Here is a 21,042-nt window from a genome sequence, read left to right as displayed (position 1 = left end):
ATGGTACGTGCTTGGTTGACAGGTGCTTCTACATCCAAGACTTGTCTGAGATTTTATATCTCAGATGGGTACCCAGTATAGGCCCAAAAATATCTGCCCCAATATCCAACTCTTAGCTGGTCACCAGCTGTTGCTAGAATCTTCATCAGGGCTACGCCCTTTTCTAGCTCATGAAAAGAATACCACAGCAAAAGATAACATTGGTAAAAGATCTGTACAACTTCCTAAATACATTTTGTGTAAATACATGTCTGTATAAAGTCTATGGAACATGTGTAAAATATATTAAACTTTTTTTTTTTTTTTATTGAATATTGAAAATAATCAATTTTACAAATCACATTTCACACAAATCCTTAATATTATCTTTAAAATTGTTTTTAGCTAGGTAATCACAGTATTTAGTGTTATAATTCTTATACAACTACAGTACTTTTCCGTTACAAATAGGTATATTTTTTTTAATTAAGATATGTATTTTTTGTAATAGTTGACGGGGAAGGCTCCACCATTTAATTCAGCCCAGTCAATTCACGCAAAAGAAAACAACAATACAGGAAAAGTCTCTTATTTACTGCTAACCCTATTTACAAAACATTAAGGATTTTTTTTTAATGACTGATTTATTGAATAGTGTTTAAAAACATTTTCAGATTAAGCAATGTTTTTAAAAATGAACATGCTCTATAACAGCTGAAAAAAAGTGTTTTAATGAAATGAAAGTCCTCAAAATGGGCTACAAAATAGTGCTAAAGATAACGTTTTGGGTGCCATGTTTTAAAAACAATAAACCGCTCAACCACCAAAGCTGTCCGGTAAGACAACCTTATATACACATTGGTGATCAACTATGTGGTATATTCCCTTTGTAGAAAATATTTGAACAAATATGAACAAAGATGCCATGCTAATATTTGACTGAAATCTTTCTGCTGGCAGCCAAACCTGCTGTAACCGGTGTTACCACAGCACAGTGATTCCAGCGCTAGGGATCACAAAAAGACAGTTCTACTGCAAAGTCCTCCTTGTAGATGCCCCATGTCTTTGGTTTGTGGGGGTTGTCCAGTTCCTCTCTGGACAGGTAAAGCCTACAAAACAGTACAATCAACAGCTTACAGTATTAGAGTGTGACTGAGGTAACACACATCAAGTATACAAATCAGTGCCCCATTAGGTCCTGTTCATTTCAGTCAACTAGCCATATAGGAACATTTGTACATCACTACTGTACATCTGTGTGTTTCAAATGATTTGAAAGAAAACTGTGGTCTATGCATTGTGGATAGCACTGGAAATCCAATGAAAGGCTTGATAATCTTTTCATATAAAACGCTTGGTGATCTCTTTTGCTATCCTCAAATCTACTCTGAAGTACACCAGAGTCAATGAAACTAAGGCAAATGTTTAATTAAAATTCAAAGCATGTAATAACCTCCTATTTTTTGACTAGCGATCATACCATGTTAACATTACAAAATTACTTATATTACAGTCTATGCATGTCAAATAAAACAGTATTTTCTGCCAAAAATGTCCCTGAAAGCGCCATAATAAAATATTTTCCTGCCCAACAGTGTCCAAGAAGCCTGTACAGTAAATAAACATAAATACACTCTACCTGTTATTTTCAATGAAAGAAGTGTTGAACCAGAAATAGAACGGACAGTCTTCATAACCTTTAGGAAGTCCCTAGACATTAAACACAAATCTTTAATTCTCCTGATCAATAAGTAGGTTGGTGTCATGAGGCGATAATTAAATATAAAAAAGACAGAGCAATGTGCAAAATAACCTTAAGGCACACGGTGCATCCTAATACATTATGTTACACAGGGACAAATATTCAGCACTTACTGCACTAGACTCGAAAATGATCTTCACGTCTCCACATAAAACAGGACACTCAAGTAAGCTTATAACAGCAGAGTTACTACCAGCATCAAAAAACAGCTGTTGAAACAAAACGAGAAAGCACTTGAAAAACTGGAGAGACGAAATGAAGGCAAAACAGGACTTTAGGGCACATCATATGTGTAACTAATAGCAATGTGATTGAGCAGCATTACTGAAGGGAATGCATGATTTCACATTTAAACCGAACATGGCTGCATATTAGGTCAGTATTTATAATCCTTATGGTGATTTACTTACCTTACAGCTTTCCTGAGTAGCACAAACACATTGAAATGCATTTTGTTTCTTCACGACAATCTTCAACCTAAGATCACTGCCATTGTTTTTTCCAACACCTGAGAGAACACATTTGGGATAAAAAGGGATTGGTAATCCATTTGACTTTCCATTCTAATGGGTCAAACCCTGGTAAACTTCAGATGGAATACCATCACCACCACATAACAAGAAAAAACACCAATCAAAATACTAAAACTGCTAAGAAACCATTTGAGAGACAGCTAGTCCTAAATTAAATGTACGAGTTGTTTATTTCTGAAAAAAAAAAAAAATCATGTGCATGATGATTTGAAAAGCTATGAGAATCTATCCCCATGCACACATTAGCATCTCATAGGATGAAAGAAGGATTTCAAAGATTGGAACTTGTATTTTACGTGCAAGTAAATGTCTATTAACATGAATATTATTTTAGTCATTCTTTTACTTTTTTTTTATTCAAATACAACAAAGGAACAGAAATTGCAAAAAACAAATACTTGGAAACTCTTAAACATACAGAACAGTAAATATTAAAGGAGACTGTACAGGTGAAACAGTCCTCAATGCTTAACTGAATCAGTACACTTACCTGTTATAGAGTGGATTCTTATGCTCCTGATTTTCAAACTCTTGCTTGGTGGCAGCTGTCTGTTGTATTTCTTTTTCAAGATTTCATAATAGCCAACATATCTGCTCTAAATAAACAACACAAACACAATTGCTTATCAGAAGTCCTTCTGTCTGGCTGTGCAATCCCTGCCTACCTATTTGTTTGCAGTACTGGTATAATGTGTTTTTATTTCAAACATTTAAGCAGGAAACTGAAGATAGTGTAATCATAGCGCCACAGTGAAGCCCTCGTTCTCCATATACTGCAGACTATAGACCAGAATAGGTTATGAGACTGACATTATTGTGAAGCTGAAGCCAATATGGGCAAAACTTGATATTATATCAGAAATATGTAAATGCTTTTTGCACCAGCAGTGTGCAAGGCTGTTTTAACATTGGCTCCCATGCTGAAATTGAAGTCCCCGAAATGTTACACAGTATTTGTTGCTTTCAGCTTTTAAATATTTCTTACCTGGGAGGGGGTCTCAACTCCTTGGAATTTTGAACTCATGCTTTTGTCAGTTCTTCGCTCTCCGAAATACTGTAAACTTTCCTAAAGAAAAAAAAAAAGATCTGTATAAATTATTTAAAAAAATAATAATTCAGGACCTGATTATAAATATATATATATATATATATATATATATATATATATATATATATATATATATATATATAGTGGACAAAATGGCTTGTTTATCACCATTCAACATGGTGAATACCAGTCTTCTGGTAAGAAGTACAATACTGGGGAGACAGAGTGGAATTCAAAACAGGGCTGTACCTGTATGTTTGTTTTTGTACAGAGGACGTGCGTTCAATTCTTTAAATTAAAAGAATCACAAAATCAACAAAACAAAACAAAATCCTGACTCCCTCCCAGAGTACTAACCAAACACAAAACTACTAACTAATAACCAGGCAGCTTTAATGCTAACCAGGCAGTTATGTGATTACCATGTTACTTATATATATATATATATATATATATATATATATATATATATAATATATATATATATATATATATCAGTATATATATATATCCATGGGGTCCATGGGGTGAGGGTGTAGCATCTCACAAAGTAAAAGATTTGCTGAGGATAATGCAACTAAACATTCTGTGTTTAAAAGCGCCTTTTTTCTGCTGTGCACATTTCTTTTGTCAAAAAGAGAGGGTGTGTATATATATACCTTTGCAGTTGCACACTGGTCACTGTCAATAAGCCAGGCACACACTAGTGTTCCAGTTCGACCTGCAAAATAAATATATTTTTTGACACCAGGCTATAGGATCCTTGCCGAAATTACAAATTTGGACCACCAGATGTAACTGTCTGCTAAGCTAAAAATCCTCCTAAAGGACAAATTGCTATAAAATGCCATTTCAGTTGTATTTTACCCCTTTTAGGGCAAAAATTCTGAATAGCACTCCAGTTAATTTCTACATCGTATCAGTGTCATACAATAATGATATAGGGGCATGTCCAAGACTGGGACTTGTTAACTAGTCTGCTGTGTTGAACAGAGGGATTTAAATAGGGCTATGTTTTGTGTAGTCCGAAGTGGGACCCACGGGAGTCAAATGAAAAAATAAGGGAAACATTTTCCCAGTGTCTCAGGGTGTAGACTGGTTTGTAGCTTTTATTATGATGCCTACCTTTACCACCTTTGCAATGAATGGCAATGATGTTCCGAGGATCGGCAGCCATCCAGTCTCGAACACCTGCAGTGTATTTCAGCATGTCTCTGTGTAGCCAAAGAGCGAAAACCTGCTTAAAGCATCTCAACACTTTGATAAGCAAGATACGACTGCATAGATGCAACGCCTTGTTTACAAAAGCTTCCTGGTGGACACAGGCAGGGTACCAACATAAAATACATCAAATCATTTCAAATGAGATTGTGCACATTGTCATTGTGTAGTGAATCATTTTAACACACATTGTAAGTCTGTTGCCATAGGGATCATTGAGACCATTTACATTTGAACACTTTAATTGATCTTTTTTTTATTAAAAATTATCTGGGTATGATACATAGCTGGGGCCTAATTATTAGACAATAATATCAAACTCTTGTAAAGACTCTTATCTTTAAGGGACATCACTCCTTGGAGTTCCACTTCATTCATTTACGCAAAGAACATGCAAAAAATACAGTAAGGGTTGCTTACTCCAATGCAGGAACGTTATGGTCATCAATTAAGATTCTTTCTACTCTGTGATGGAAGAATTTAGGATTGTAGCCTTTTTCACCTGTCAAAAATGGGAAGTATCATTTAATATCACTTGAATTCTACATTAATACAGAATGTACAGTATACAGTATTTATCTATGTGTGGAATTGAAGTCCAATGTGTACATGGCTCTGGTTTTGCAAAATTAATGAAATAACACCTGTTTGGCTCAAAAGTTAGACTTGAAAGATTACATACATCCATCCAGTCTACTGATGCAGTGTTCTTACCAACGATGTCCAGTTTCCTAGAGAGCAAGCTTCATTGACAGCTAAACAGCACAGTTCAAAAGTTGAACTGGGAGATGAACCCCAGACCAGCTGTGTCACTCAGACCTTACTTAAAATACACAAAACAAAGTACTTACTGCACAAGTTATAGACTTTGTAGTGATCCATGTGCTTTGTATCCAGGAATCTTGCAACTTCCTACAGAATAGGTGTAAGAAATGATTTTCCTTTTGAAACATGCATAAGCCTACCCTTAAAAACCCTTAACAACAGAAACTGTAGTTAATCTCCCAACCTTCTACGTATAAGGTTTAGCTTCTTGGTTTACAGTGCCTTCTTGTGTTCATATTTATACAATAACCATTTAGTATAGAATTTCTGTACGAATAGGTTCAGATTTATTCCGATTAGATATTTTATCTCAACTAATGGCACAGAAAGTGTGAATCTGTATTAAACTTTGGCAAGATCTCCAGTCATATCTTAGCAGCTAAGCAACTTTGGGTCTGGCCAATAATTGGGGGGGAGTACCCTAATGACTGAAAACAGGAAGTGATATTGGTGACTCTACTTTGCAAAATAGTCAAATCAGCATCATTCTGGCTTCACATGGCAAACCAGCGCCCCCTATGTGCACTATGTGTCTTTAACAAAAACTTACCCCGATAGGATTCCTATAAAAAGATTGCTTTCCAGAAGATGGGAAAGACATGGCAATGATGCGATCTTTAAACAAAAGAAAATAAAGAAAATAAACTTGAGCGGATTCAGGAATTCTCCATTCAGTTTTCATATAAAAGATTTCAATTTATACCAACCAGTAACATAGGTGAGGTCAAGATCAAAGCCATCCTTCTGATAACGCCTTTTATTTTCAGAGACCTGCAACAGCATCAAACTATGATCAACAAACTACTGTTCATTTTTAGTATTCTAGTAATCTGCTTGTGGACTGCAGACATATGTCAAGCACTGCTGGAATATGAAATCAGTGTTGTAATAAACAGCTATTATGAAAACATTGCTGACTAGTTCTTTATTACATGGAACCAAGGGACATTCTGCTTTTGTCTTCTCTCTTCTTTTCGGTCTCCTTTTTGACACATGGGAACATTGCATGCAGTTGAACTGCAGTCAAACGAGTAATTACTAACTACGCTTTCATTCTGTGTACTCCCCTTTTCACAGCAGTTGCACTTGTGGAACATTCTGTACTCACCATTTGTCGGGTGGCCTTTTCAAGGTGCTTCCTTTGAGAGGCAATCCTGACGATCCTAATAAGGATGAAGACCCTCATTGCCCTCAGGAAGGATAACATCCTAGAAAAAACATGGAAAAGAAAGAGTCTAGCCTGGTCACCAGCATGTTTTTATGGACATAGCTTTGCAGGGTCTGGTGCTGTTGGGGTCTGCTTGACCTGGTGGAACATCACTGTGCATTATGCTTACATGAGGTTTACATTTCATGCTTGAATTACTATTTTGCTCCTGGCGAAATACATTCAGCTTTTGTGATAGGACGGTAAATGCAGCAAAACTCTGAAGGTTAAAGAGATACATCTTCCTTTTCATACATCAAAAACAGTTGAAAAAGATTTAAGGAACTGCAAACTTTATTTAAAACTTGACCTAAACATTCCTTTAAAAAGTCTTTAAAAATGTCTGAATAGGGGATATAATATACTTTGTTGTTATACACATCATTATTTGCCACGCTTCCTAAATATTCCAGTAAAAATTGTATTTTGAAAATATTTCTCAAGGCTTATTGTGGTGAAGTGTGGCTCAAGTTACTAACAGGAGACCCACAATATTGCTATAAAACTGAACAAACAGCCCTTTCCAGAAGCATTTCTTCGCTAGAAAGGACACGTTTTGAATTCATTGTAAGAGGCTCTGTGGAAAAGCTAAGTGTTTATTTCGCTTAAGCAAGCTGCCATAAACTTTGGTGTCAGTTCTGCCCAATCCACTCCAAAGCTGTTTTTTTTTTTCTTTTTCTACCATGCAAAAAATGGTTTAGCAGCAAACAGGTGGCAAAACAAGTCTCTCGTTGTGATAAGTCAGTGTGACTAAAGGCTATGGAATTTAAATCAAAAACATGTTTTTTCATTCCAGCAATGAGGGTTATGGCACCATAACATCGATGTATCACAGCATACTACATTACTGTCAGCAATCAAAAAGCAATTCCCATAGCATTGATGCTGCATTATTCTACTTTTTCTATTCCATGAACTTAACGTTCCCGGCCAGGACGTGCTTACTGAAAGGTACTATATATTTATGTAATGGTCACATACCTGGGGATGAGTGCTATTCCAGAGACATCAGAAAGGGCAAACACCATAGCGATGATCAGGGTGACGAAAACAATACAGGCATCGACAATGTTCAGCTTAGAACTGAAGTAGGCATTGAATCTGGAACAGATGCAGCACAAGATCAAACCCCCCCCCACTCATCTTCATTTTCATGCAACGCAAAATATGATTTCAAACTGATTTTCCTCTTTGCATTATCAACTTAACAGTCACTGTTCCAGCTTTCATTGTGATGAAACTTGCAGAAACTTTTCAACTGTAGTGTTGTACCAAAAATGTATGTTCCGCAATCTACTAATGGTACCGCAAGGTTATTGCAATGATATTATAATGGTAGCCTGGTAGTATTTTCTTTGTATTCCCTAATGGCTATATTCAGAAAACCCAAGGAACCAGTGCAAATGAATTACCATGCTTTTCATCAGAACACTGTGAGTGGTTCTTAGTATTTATGAAGTGAAAATTTAAGAAAGTCATCACTACTATTTTCCTGTTATCAAAGATACACTTCACCTTCAGGGATAACATAAAATGCCCGCTGTCTTGTAGATTTAATAATACCATATGCAACTTAACATTTAAATAATATAAGACACATATAACAGCTAATGGCTCACTTAAAGTTACTGTAAGCCGAAACATGTTTTGGTGGAATTGGGGTGGGAAGTGTGAATAGTTTTAGCAAAGACTTCTACCGCAGTAAATTGCTATGTGGGAGTAAACTAAGCCCACAAAATGAAATCATTTTGCCTTTTGCTTACCCTTCCACGTAGACTCTCAGTATCACATCAGCAAGGAAGAAGAAAGAAATTCCCAAAGAAATGCCTTCAAAGGTACTGGCATTGTCTATAGTGGCAAGGTTAACAATGACCACGGTGATATCAACAATTATAAGCAGCATACCAAAAATCCTACAAGAGAGTAAAAATACAATTGTTTAATTGCGTCAATGATTTGAAACTATTTCCCTCCCTAAAGAAGTAATAGATAAGTCTTTTTTTTGTTGCTTGTATTATACACTTCAATTTGGAATGTGTTAGACAGGACATCTCTATGATTCATTCATGTATTCATTTAAAAAGAGTAACAAGACATTTTTAAATACCAATTCCAAGAACAGTGTGTGCCACAAATATTTCACACATTGTTCACATTTCACGCTTCTTATTGTGCTAAATTGGAGTTGGTTTGTTTACAACAAGAGTTATCCTCTGATTACCACACCCCAGCTGTTTTGTTAGATTAAGGTTAGATTCGAAATGGAGATAAATAATTTATTAACCTTTAATAATGTTCGATAACTATTATGAGTCAATGCTACTTTTGTAAACAGTGACTGTGATCTCTGTTTATTTTTTAAGTAACGTATTACATGAAAGTATGTAAAATTTCTGATGTTTTATTTGTTAGGAATGTGATAAAAACAGGTTACCCGATTAAAGCCCATTTAAATGTGGTTTTAAATACTCCAAATATAACCGCGTTTTCAAAAGTCAAAATCAGAAGACCTGCCTGCAACCTGCAGTAGTCACAGATTACATTGGCACTGGCTCAACAAGGTATATCACAGATTTGTTTAGCACAAACAGAATTGATATCATTTTCAAAAAGCTTTTGTTGGCAGATGAGTTTCTGGTACACATTTTAATGCTGACAATTCGCAGACCAATCAAGCTCTTGTTGAACTGATAACTCAGAAAGAACTTTAACAATTCAAGAATGCATCTACATCATGACAGAAGCAAAACAAAACAAAGTGTAGCAATTGACGGCAGAATCTTAGTGAAAGAACAGTAAAGCATTGTAAATCACATAAAATTGTGGTCATGCAATGGAAATGCAAAGGACGAGCATGGGGAAAGCATATAAGGCAAGATAACAAAAAAAAGACAAAAAAAACAAACAAACAAACAAACATGAGATTCATAAATACCCTTTACTGTGATAAGCTTACAAAAAACTTACCGAAATCCAAACGACATCACAAAGGGAGCAATCATCTTTCTGATTTGGCTGTTGGTTCAATAAGGACAGTGTATTAAAACTAAAATGAAACCGAATAAAGGCATTGCACCGATTATATGCTTTTTTTTAGTCCTGCCTGTAATAAACTGGTCCATACTTCACCAGAGTCCACTTTAAAGGAGAAAAGAATCACATTATAATAACTTACCTAAAAGCAGTGCTGTTCACTATTACATAAGACTGGCTAATCAGGAGCCACACTTCATAGCTCAGTGAGTGCCTGTGTACCCCCTGATATTAGTCCTTGTCTTCTCTCAAACTGGCAAACTGTTCCAGATGGTGTGGTAGCAGTAGCTGTTTGATATGGATTAATGTAACACGAGACCATCAAAGTTACTTATTTGTGACCTGAGTCAGATTTAGTACATGTTCTGTTATATATGTCAGTCACTCAATCGATGTGTTCTGCATTTTTCATGTGCCGCAATTCTACTTTAAAACGACTTCTGCTTTACCTGTGTTTGACAGTAACAACATACTTACTGATACATATTGTCTGTTTCACCGTTGTCCACTTTACCATCATCAACTTGTATGTTTGTCTCAACCTTCCCATCTATACGGAAGCTAGAAAAAAAGGTAACAAAGATGCAGTAAATATTAACCAGTTAATAAGAAGCAGTTCAAGTACAAGCTGGTGCAGCTGGAAAATATTCTTCTTCTTGTTTAGAATCACGGTACAGAATCTTTTTTTTCTCATCACATCCTGGTGACTTTAAAACTCAAAAATGCTCCTGTAACCCAAGTGGTATTTCATACATCCACTAGGGGCAGTATTTAAGAGAGAAAGGATAATGGGAACTCAGCCTGGAAGACCATCTAAGTTAATATTTAATCAAGCTAAGTATACAGTAATGTTGCAAAGCTGCTAACTCACCCATTATCTTCTTTGGTATCTGACCCAGGATCGTATCTCACAGACGCCATCTTGCCAGTGACAAATGTTGTATATCTTTATTTTCTTTTTAAAACAACTAGTGCTGTGAAAACAGTACAGGTTAGGCTCACATTTAAGGCATTATTTTTTCAGGAAGTTCCTTGTATTGTGTTACATTCTGTTTGGTCAATGTGACAGCATTGTTAACATATTTTACTGGGAAGCTGGTACAAAATAATTCCACAGATATTTCCAAACATATAGCTACTTGTAAATATACAATTTATATAATATACTTCTAAATATATAATTTCCAGTATCCTGGATATACAATAGCTAGGTGTCTTATCCGTGTTTCCAGCATTCTGACACAGTAATTTAACTGTAGTAGCATGAGATTATCATAGTATGTCACATACGTTGTGGTCATGTCATCTTCACCTGTCATAGCAGAAGTTTTACTTGAAAGGACATTTTTTAAAGCAGTTTGCTAAACAACCACGGTGTTGATTGGGGTGGTACCAAGTCACTTGCGCATCTCTTCAGAATATTCTCCTGAACAATAGCACCAAACATTTTGCTCATAATAAGAAACTTGACAGTGTTTAAAAGATAACTTATTTCTTTAGTTCTAGTTCATAATTTAAAACTATATCATGTAACTGGTAGTTTATTGCTAGTTCTGTTTACAAAACAATGAGCACTGGGATAAATCTACAGGACTACTGCCCTAGTGAAATATTTTGTCTACCTGTCAAGATTTTTTTTTACAACAGTAAGTGGCACACAGCAGGCAGCAACAGGAAATAGTGCAGAAGTTTTAAGTCTTTTGTGGGAACAACTTCCTATGTTCATGCATGCACACTGAGCTGCGTTTCTGCTGTTTCAGCTACATGTAGTTCAGCCTTAGTGAAAGTATATACAAACTAAATGCCAATGCTGACATTCTCACATTCATGTGCTCTGACTTCAACAGCATCATTAAGATGAATCTTAATCTGTTTAAAAAATTGCATAGAAGCATTCACACCAAAGGAGGTTCCGTTTGTAAAAGCTTGCAAGTCTGCCAGATGCCACCAAACCATAACCACATACCACATCCATAGCCTGTAGAGTACATTCTCCTAATAAAGGATACCACAGTTATAGCCTTCAGTAAATCAGCAAATCGTGTCTAGTTACCTAGAAAGTGGTTCATTTTGACCTACATTCACAATATTAATAATTTTAGGCTTTGTTTGTGTGCTGTAAAAACTAGTGGAAATAGTTTACCTCTGACAAGACAGCGGGATGCCTCCTAGTGGACGTTGTTACAGTTCACCCATTAAGCAAGCCTAACTTTTGAGGTAACAATAATCTAACTCCATTTTTTATACAGTGCCTTTTAAATAGAATCAAGTAACAAAACTAACATGCCTTTTTCTCTATTTGGAAAAATAATTCACACATAATTCACAAACACATAATTAAAAACCGAAAACATTGTCTAAATAACGGTTTACATTATGCACGCAATGCATTCCATTCAACAAAATACATATACAGTAGTGGTCACTTTTGGTACAGTAAGTATTTCATCCGTGATACTAACATTCTAATGTTAATGCAAAGCTCTTATTGCAGATTCAACTGCAGTCGTTACTCAATTTTATTGAACAACAAACAGTCTGTCCTGAAAAGTACAATGAAGATATATGCTCACCAACTTCTGGGAAAAAAAAAAAAATGCTTCCGCTCCTCCTCAAACATACATTTTCAGCTCAGCTTTTCCTAAAATGAGCTATTTGACAAAACTCTCGAACTCGCGTATTTAACGCCCCAAAAGCTAGATAATAATGTTTCTGTTCTCAAAGTGAATATGTGAAATGTCTTGTGACTCTTCCGTTGTCTTGAATAAATTAGGTTCAAAGGTTGATAATAAGGTTATATTTCCTTTTCTGTCTCTCCGCTGTATTCTGCACAAGCAACGGTTTTCACTTCCTTAGCTATGATCCCCAACTCTGCGATTTCATCCTGACTCTCGTTGAAGTAGGGTAGCTTTGGATGAACTATTGCCACAACAAACTTTATTTATTACCAACTTGCTGCAGTATTTAGCAAATAGTGAACAAAGCATACAGTAGAAACAATTCCAGACTCATATATTTATACATATTATTTTTTGCCCATTTTTTTTTAAAAGGTTCTCGAAAACCAAATTTATCGGCATGCAAAATTATTTCTTAATTCCTGCAGACTGGTAATACATAGGCGTTACTATGTTCTTGTTTGAATATAGTTTTAAGAAAGAAAGACATTTGGAGCCTAATAAGAAACGCGTCTTTGTTTTAAAGCTGATTGTTTAAACATCATATACAGTATTTTAAAAGCATTACGCCGACCTTTTATTAACTCCTATTTTGTTGAAAAGCAATTTATTGTTCAGAATTTAGTAATTCCTACATTTTAGTGATTTTCCTTTCCTTTGTAGCAGCTATTTCTTGGAAATCTGGTAGAAATTGGGATTACAACTATTAATCACTTCAGAAATAATGTGGAAGCAACCACTGAAACAAATTAAGAACTGTGGTTTAATCAGTGTAAAAAAAAAAAGAAATACGTAGTCAAAGGAATATTTTGTGGAAAAACTCAATATTTATATGGGTGCAGTGCAACAGATATTGCAACATTACAGGGAACATTGAACCCCTCTTGCAAGGAGGCTTCTGGAAAGCAGTGTCCTGTTATCAGGGGAATATCTATTTACAATCACTTCTATAAGAATTGTACAGCCAGTAATAGGATCATTCAAAGAGGTTATAAAAATGTTGTTTGCATTGAAAAGCTGCCACCAAAGAAAACTAATAATACCCCTACAGATATGAAAATTAGACTAGATTTTGATAGAACAAGACTGTTTACAGAATGGTGGGATTTAGCAAGTTATAAACTAAAATGATCTGTTTGAAAGAAGCTCCAGGCCAATGTGCCACAGATATATCACCATCTGTAGTTTAGAGGCTGGTCTGAAGCTACTACCAGCCTGGATAAAGGACCTGGTTAGAATAAAAACCAGGACTGGAATACATCTCGAGGGTCAGAGTTGAGTACCACTGCCATTCATAGAGCTTATGACAAAATGCAAAAGGACTAACTTCAAATGTATTATCTCAGGATAGGATGCTGCAATCCTACTGGACACCTTGTAGATAGTGATGTTGATTAGACTAACTAAGATTAATTACATTAAGATACGGATTCCTTTATCCAGGCTGGTGGTACCTTCTGAGCAGCATCCAGCTGCAGATTATGTGATTGAATTTCATCTGTCTGTAAATCTGGCGATCTTCACTTCTCAAACTGTGCCATTTCATCCTGTCTCTCTCAGCAAGACAGGCTTTGGATAAACTATTGCCAAAACAAAGTTTCTTTATTATCACATTTTGCAGCAATATTTTGAAAATAGTGATAAAGCATACAGTAAAAACAATTCTAGCCTTTGGCATATTATTACAATAAAGGAACATTAACATACACTGCAACCTAAATCCAAGCTGTCTGAGGCAAAGACATTTCAGACATTCACCAGCATCAAAATAATTTCTTAATCCCTTCAGTGTAATGCACAGGTGTATATTTTCTTGTTTGAAAATGTCCAGGAGCCCAGTGAACTCCAGCAGAAACCTGCAGGTCTGGCCTTTGTCCTTCAGGGGCTGGGTATAGGCAGTCGGCTTGGGAAAAAAAGGGGTAAAATAATTTAGAAAAAGAAAAAAACAAATTTAAAAAAATAATATAAATACAAATAATTTCAAAGAGACCTTGATTTTTTTTTTTTGTTACAGTTGTTCTCCTTTAAAAAAAATGTGTTTTTAAAGTTACATGCTTTGAAAATATAACCCGTTGATTTTTGTAAATGTATTTTTTGGCTGGTGAGACCCTCACTAACCTGGTATTTGCAGTGATGTAATATCATCTACAGTTCTAATGTGATCCATGTGGAACGAGGAGCATGACATATAAGAAGTGAAATAAATAAGCATTTATTTACCACTCATAGGCTTCCAAGGGAATATTCCATGCTGTAGTTTAGAACCCATCCGCCCATGCCTTTCATGTAAAGGTAAGTGTATATGTATTTTTTTATTAATGTAGAATCTCCAGATGTTGGTCCTGATATCATCTGTACTGGTCTTAAACTGCATTGTAAAGATAATGTTCATTCATCTTCATACCGATTGTCTATTATGCATTGAAATGACAGATACACAATTTAACAGGGTTATGAGGGTCTTTATATTGCAGGAGAAAAAGTAAGTCTCTGATGTAAACTTACAAAGATTATGTGGCCTGAGCCTGGATTCCACCCAATTGTTTGAACCAACCTTTTTCTGTGGGGTCTTTGGACCCCATTGAGAAAATACTACAGATTTTGTTTGTGCTAAACTGACTCTTTGAACTGCTTGAACGTGTTTGGAGCTGTGTAGATAGCTGGAATGCACTGAGATGTTAAATGAATGCTGTTAAAATACATATTTTTGCAATCTAAAGGAGAAGACATGACGCTGATGTTGTTTCTGCTTATTGTGAGCCAAGCTACTGCTGCACCCAGACCTTCAGTATGTACAGCACCATGTGCTAGGTTTATTTCAATTGTCTTTTACTAACCCCTGTGTATAATATACTATACTGAATAAAGGTATACTATATGCAGCTTTGTTTTATATCCATTATTGTATAACAGGGCCTTTAATCACTCCAGCTTCTACTTTTACTTCAATCAGTTTCGTTCCCTCAGTTAGATTAAGTACAATTCTCACTAACCTCAACAGCCTCTGGTTTAGTTCAGCTTTATTCCTTAACCTCTGAAGATACAGCACTGCAGAGTATCCTCCTCCATGTTGATCTGCTGGTATTAGAGTCCATTAGTTCTGTGTGCTGGACTCAGTGTTTCTTTCAGAGGATGTCATGGAGCAGGACAGCATAGCATGTGCCCAGCAGTGTTTTAACTAGGAAAGGACTCAGAGACCAAACCACTTGACTTTTAAGAGCTATAACAGTAGGGCACATCAAGTGAACTTGTAGATAGCTAGTATTTACTCAGAAGACTGTTATCACCTCGTACATCCAATGCACCTAAAAAGGCAAGGAAAATCAATATTAAAGCTGTAGGGACTTCACCTTTAAAAGGAAATAGGTTTTCTTCCACATTGGAAATCTTGAAAGCAAAACAGCAGTTGATATTTTGGGTATCTATACTTCTTTAATAAGAAACTAATATAAAGGAAGAACATGTTTGGCTAAATACATCAGTGTTCTGCCCACAGGAAAGTGAATCGTGCTTGTTAGACATCTCCGAACTCCAGCACACGATTAAAGGTCTACAGAATCAGTTACTGATCGGAGAGTGGCAGATGAAGGAACTCACAGAAAACAGCTGGATGTACAGTCGGGTGCTTTCACAAAATTCAACCAAGCAAACAAATGAACACATAACGCTTCTGCCAACCACCAGTGGGAACCTCATTGTCTATGACCATGGTGGGTATTAAAGCTGACTGACCAGCGGTGGCAATGAAGTGGCGCCATACTATATGCTGCTATAACAATATAAGGGCAATGGTAGCACAACTGCAGATACAATGGAACGAACCAATACACACTGGTAATTTGCTGTAGTACCATTGTACACTATCCCTGCCATGTGCTACTGTATTAGAGCTTCTGTGCAGTATTTGTACATAAAGAGCAAACACCCACTGCTTTGGGAAGCATGGTCCTGAGTCAAAGTGCAATCTTAATGCTCTGCTCCCAAATACAGTAGCCCTGAGTTTCATCCTTACATTTTACAGTAAATTATAAAACGAAGGTAAAAGTGAATTATAACACAAAGGTAGAAGTGAATTATAAAACAAAGGTAGAAGTGAATTATAAAACAAAGGTAGAAGTGAATTATAAAACGAAGATAGAAGTGAATTATAACACGAAGGTAGAAGTGAATTATAAAACAAAGGTAGATGTGAATTATAAAATGAAGGTAGAAGTGAATTATAACACGAAGGTAGAAGTGAATTATAACACAAAGGTAGAAGTGGATTATAAAACAAAGGTAGAAATGAATTATAAAATGAAGGTAGAAGTATAAAAAAACATTTCAAGTTGACAAATGTTTTGCCCATTTTCAATGTACTGTGAAATGTTTGTCTAATTGTCTCTATAGTTTTACCTCATACTTGCCTAACTTTTTTTCTGCATTTCGTTGAATAATTGATCTGATTAGATGTTTTCTAAAATATATATTTGAGACTAGTTTAGATGTTTACATTTAAAAATAATAATTAGAAACAATCTAACAACAAGGAATCAACATTGTTTCTTTTGTTTGAATAATTTCATGGAGATTATCTTTGAAATAAGTATCTAATTACATGTTGAAAGAATGGCTGCTGGGGGTACTTGGAGAGCTAGGTCTGAGTACTACATACTGTGTTGATTCAAGTTGTCATTTTTGATTGCTGCCTTCATTGCTTCTTGACAGTGAAAGGAGTAGTGGTAGGTTCTTACACTGTAACAGGTTAGAGCAGTAAAGTTTGGCTTGACTCTGAGTTTCGTCCCATGCAGATTGCTCTATGTTGTATGACAGACAGAAGGCTCCAAGTGGGTACTATCGGATCAAACCCAAGACTGCTGCTGAGCCTTTCCTTGTGTACTGCGACATGGAGGATGGGGGCGGGTGGACTGTCCTGCAACGGAGGAGAAATGGAAAGGTGGATTTTAACAGGTACAGCGTTTGCCTTTCTCAACACCATGATGAATATAATTGCAGTCACTTTAGTTCAAGGCTTTCTTCAGCAAAAAAAAATAATATTGGCACAGCTTATGACCGATGTCCCTTTTGGAATTACCAAATGAATACCACTTCAACAGAAAACTACTTTATTTGATTTTCAGAATGTTTTGTTCATAAAACAATACATCGCCTGTTAAGTAAAGGAGCTGTAGATGTCCTTGTGTTAGTTATGTCTGCTGAGGAGGTTATTAATGCTTAATTGAATAACTTCTAAAATATTTTATATGTCCTCACTCAAACTAAACATATTTACAGCTTTGGAACCAAGGAGAAAAATAGAATTAGGAATTAGTTCATAGATGCAGTTACTGGTATACACCTCTTAAACATGGACAGACAGTCACCTATTGGTGTACAACCAATTCATAAAGCCAATTGCATTATTGTTCTCCTTTTTAGAGGGTGGAGTGATTACAAAGATGGGTTTGGCCATTTTAAAACGAAGAACGATGAGCATTGGCTGGGCAATGAACACATGTATGCACTTCTCTTGGGTGGTAAGATCACTGTAGGAAATAACTAAATAATGCCAGTAAAACTGGTCAAACAAATTCATATGTTATCTCTGTATGCCTGTAGAAACAGTTGTTATCAATTGTTGATGAAATAGCAAAACCAAAAGAAGGGCTGGACAAGATATTTTAGTATAGTACAGATTATCATAAATACTGAGAAACTGGTTCAGATTACAACGAGGCTACATTATGTATTATTTTTACAAATATTATTTAAAACCTTGCACTATACAAGAAGTATGCTGGTATGCACAAAGCTTTAACTCTTCAGTTATTTAAATAATGTTTATCTTATTTTCTACAAAAATACATTTTGATACTGGTACTATTCCTGCTTTATACTTGAGTTGTCTTTGAACAACAATCTCTAATAGTTTGATGAAGAAAGAAAATATATCAGATAAAATGCATGTAGCGGCATTGTGTTTCTGCAGGTCTGCATATCTCTGCTGTTCACTGGTATAGCTTAATTGTTACTGTAGGCAGTCTTGTGGTCTTAACTTGCCTTTTTATACACCAGAGAGCAGTTTGATGAAGATAGAGCTTATGGACTGGAAAGGGGCGGAGGCTCACGCATTCTATGAAAACTTCAGAATTGCTACTGAAAAGGTCTGGTTAATAATGTAACTGAATTTGTAAATGTACCACAGTCTGGTGAACACTGTGAAATGTTCTCTACAGAATGTCCAAAGATCAAGAATCATTTTGATACACATGATTCATTATTTGGGAGGTGACCTGGTCATTATCGTTTATTGTTTTATATATTGATTTTAGAAAGGGATGCATTTACAGGGTATACAGTGGTGACCATTTAAATGTAACCACACAAGTTGCCATGGCTACCCCTTCATTATTTTAAAGAAATAAATGAATGGTGAAATCCCTTCAATGACCACCAGGTAGCACATTATATTACATGAATTAACCCCTAATGGCAACAGGATGGGGGGCAACTCGTAGGTTTGCAATTTACAACTTTGATATGCTGCTCTTAAACCTGTAAGTTAAAGGTATACAAATATTTTGCGTTGTTTTCTACACTTCAGCCTGATTGTTTCTATTGCATGTAACGTAAATAAACATATCATATAGAATATTCTTAAAGTGTAAGATGCAATTACTGATTTACACAGGGAACAGGAAATCATGTATGTGTATTTTGAGTCTCCTACCACAATATATTGCATTAATATGCACTATTGTTTACAATAGGTTAGATAAAGGATTGAAAGGGGTGTGGGGTAAGATTTTACAAAATAATTTGTGATAGTGTTTTAAGTATTCACTTGAATTCAGGATGTGATGTGTAATCTGACCAAAAAGGTAAAAAAAAAAAAAAAAAAAAAAAAAAAAAATATGATGGGCTACAGTTTTCATTTGCATATTAATCTTATCTGCCGAAAACACAAAGCAAAATTAGTAGCTGCAGTGACACCTAGTGGCATATTTGTGAAGTTCATTGTGCATCCGATATAGAAATCCATAACTGTACTTCCAGATCTTATTTCATCACGTTGCACATTTCATGGTAAAGCAGCAAAACAAAGAAGAAAAATGGAACTAGAGGCAGAGAAAAAATCCCTTTTCTCACCAGAGGATAATTAGCTCATAGTGACAGAGTAAAGCCTTTCTGTGTGGTCACCTGAACTATAGGAGTGCCTTGAATAAGAAGCCACCAGTAATCACAGCCACAGGTGCTATCAGTTAGTTCAGGGTTCGCTGCATTTGTTATTTTTCATGTATTTCAGGATAACTACAGGCTGCAGTTTGGCCTCTACAGCGGAACTGCTGGTGACGCACTGTCGGGAGGAGGCAATGTGGAACAGCAGTGGTCTGCATCACACAACAGCATGCAGTTCAGCACCCCTGACTCAGACCACGACAGATTCACACAGGGCAACTGCGCTAAAGAGAACAAAGGAGGCTGGTGGTTTAACAGGTGAAAACCTAATAGAGAACAACAGCATTATATGACGAAATTAAAGTGAAAATCTCAAATGTTATTGAAAATGGAAAATGTTATGGAAAATCAAGAATGAGCACCTTTCCCGCAGTCATTTACCCGTTTTCACATATTGAACCCTGGAGAAATCTCAGCTGGACCTCGAGGGCGCCTGGCCAGCTGAAGTTTGTTAAGTGAACTATTCCCAGAAGTGTGCAAAGCTTGTGTCATTGATTGAAGTTAAACACGAATGTGGCACTGTAGCGGTTCATGTTCTCTGGACATCACCTTATCTGGACATACATGGGTTGCCACCTGGCCCCATAATTCCGGAACACTGTGAGACAGAACAGGCTTTTTAAGTTGCCTTTAAACTGAAGGAAATTAACATGTGAATTGAGCCCTAAACCATTTGCTAAATTAATTCTGGTGATTAATTATCTTGAGGCAGCATGACAATACAATAATAGCGTTTAACAAATGAAATAAATAAATAAGTACATCATCAATATTTATTTTATTAATAGTTTTAAAATATATATATATTTAGTTTTTTTTTTATAGTTTCTAATAGTGTATCACCTTCTCCCACTGAAATCATTAATACTGAGCAGCTGTTCACTATTCCTGACACCAGACAGCGTGAACACTGGATCAGCGTTGTTATTTAATTTGGATATAAATAGCATCTTTTAAATATTGAGAACTGAAATATCATTTTGTACAAAATAAAAATAAATATCTTGAATAAACCTACACACATGTTTATTCAAGATGATTTTTTTTTTTTATTTTGTAAGATTTGTATTATCACATTGATTCGGATAATTAAGAAGCAGTATAAATTAAGCAAGTGCTTAGTGCTCAGTTCACGTGTTTATTGCTTTCAGTTTAAGGGCAACTTAAAAACCATGTCCCGTCCCAAAGTGTTCCGGAATTATGGGGCCAGGTGGCAACCCTACCTGTAATGGAACTTTATGGAGAGAAACACAATACCATCTGCTCTCCCAACACACACAAACAGTATAAAGACCCTAGTGAAAGCATGTGCTCTGTATCACTGATATGCAGCAGAAGAGGTTTATTATTATTATACAGCTGTTTAAATAGCGTACCAGCAATTTTTCCTTTCTTTAACATCCAGACGTTTTCTACTTATCAGTTTAAAGTCTGTTTCAAAGCGCTTTTCAAATTGTCCACTCTAGTGCACTGATCCCGAAAAGCCAGAGCATGTGTTATGTTTTTTAAATCACTCTTCCTGTGGTGATTTAGAGGAC

General features: G+C 35.8%; 2 protein-coding genes across 2 annotated transcripts in view; one reads left to right on the top strand and one right to left on the bottom strand.

Annotated features, from left to right (window-relative positions):
* Window positions 1-365: 365 nt before the first annotated feature.
* LOC121321355 (phosphatidylinositol 3,4,5-trisphosphate 3-phosphatase TPTE2-like) lies at window positions 366-12,511 on the bottom strand. The gene is made up of 19 exons (XM_041260256.1): window positions 12,182-12,511; window positions 10,480-10,582; window positions 10,086-10,169; window positions 9,543-9,590; window positions 8,339-8,488; window positions 7,557-7,676; window positions 6,477-6,576; window positions 6,076-6,139; window positions 5,919-5,983; window positions 5,395-5,455; window positions 4,964-5,045; window positions 4,448-4,536; window positions 3,982-4,043; window positions 3,260-3,340; window positions 2,765-2,870; window positions 2,152-2,249; window positions 1,855-1,950; window positions 1,619-1,689; window positions 366-1,088 (listed from the first exon to the last, which is right to left on the bottom strand). The coding sequence occupies exons 2-19, from the start codon at window positions 10,527-10,529 to the stop codon at window positions 986-988; spliced, it is 1,530 nt and encodes a 509-aa protein (XP_041116190.1). The 5' UTR covers window positions 10,530-10,582; window positions 12,182-12,511; the 3' UTR covers window positions 366-985.
* A 1,923-nt stretch (window positions 12,512-14,434) lies between these two features.
* Window positions 14,435-21,042, top strand: part of fgl1b (fibrinogen like 1B) — a 59,042-nt gene continuing 52,434 nt past the window's right edge. The window contains exons 1-7 of the mRNA XM_041260259.1: window positions 14,435-14,578; window positions 15,007-15,074; window positions 15,783-15,996; window positions 17,077-17,236; window positions 17,705-17,802; window positions 18,341-18,429; window positions 19,572-19,762. Coding sequence (XP_041116193.1) covers window positions 15,015-15,074; window positions 15,783-15,996; window positions 17,077-17,236; window positions 17,705-17,802; window positions 18,341-18,429; window positions 19,572-19,762 — 812 coding nt within the window. The 5' untranslated portion in view covers window positions 14,435-14,578; window positions 15,007-15,014. The remainder of the gene's footprint in view (window positions 14,579-15,006; window positions 15,075-15,782; window positions 15,997-17,076; window positions 17,237-17,704; window positions 17,803-18,340; window positions 18,430-19,571; window positions 19,763-21,042) is intronic.

Source organism: Polyodon spathula, chromosome 9 (assembly GCF_017654505.1).
Source record: "Polyodon spathula isolate WHYD16114869_AA chromosome 9, ASM1765450v1, whole genome shotgun sequence".
Taxonomy (NCBI): Eukaryota; Metazoa; Chordata; class Actinopteri; order Acipenseriformes; family Polyodontidae; genus Polyodon; species Polyodon spathula.
The sequence above is the reverse complement of the archived record's forward strand: the minus strand, read 5'-3'. Positions and strand labels throughout refer to the sequence as shown.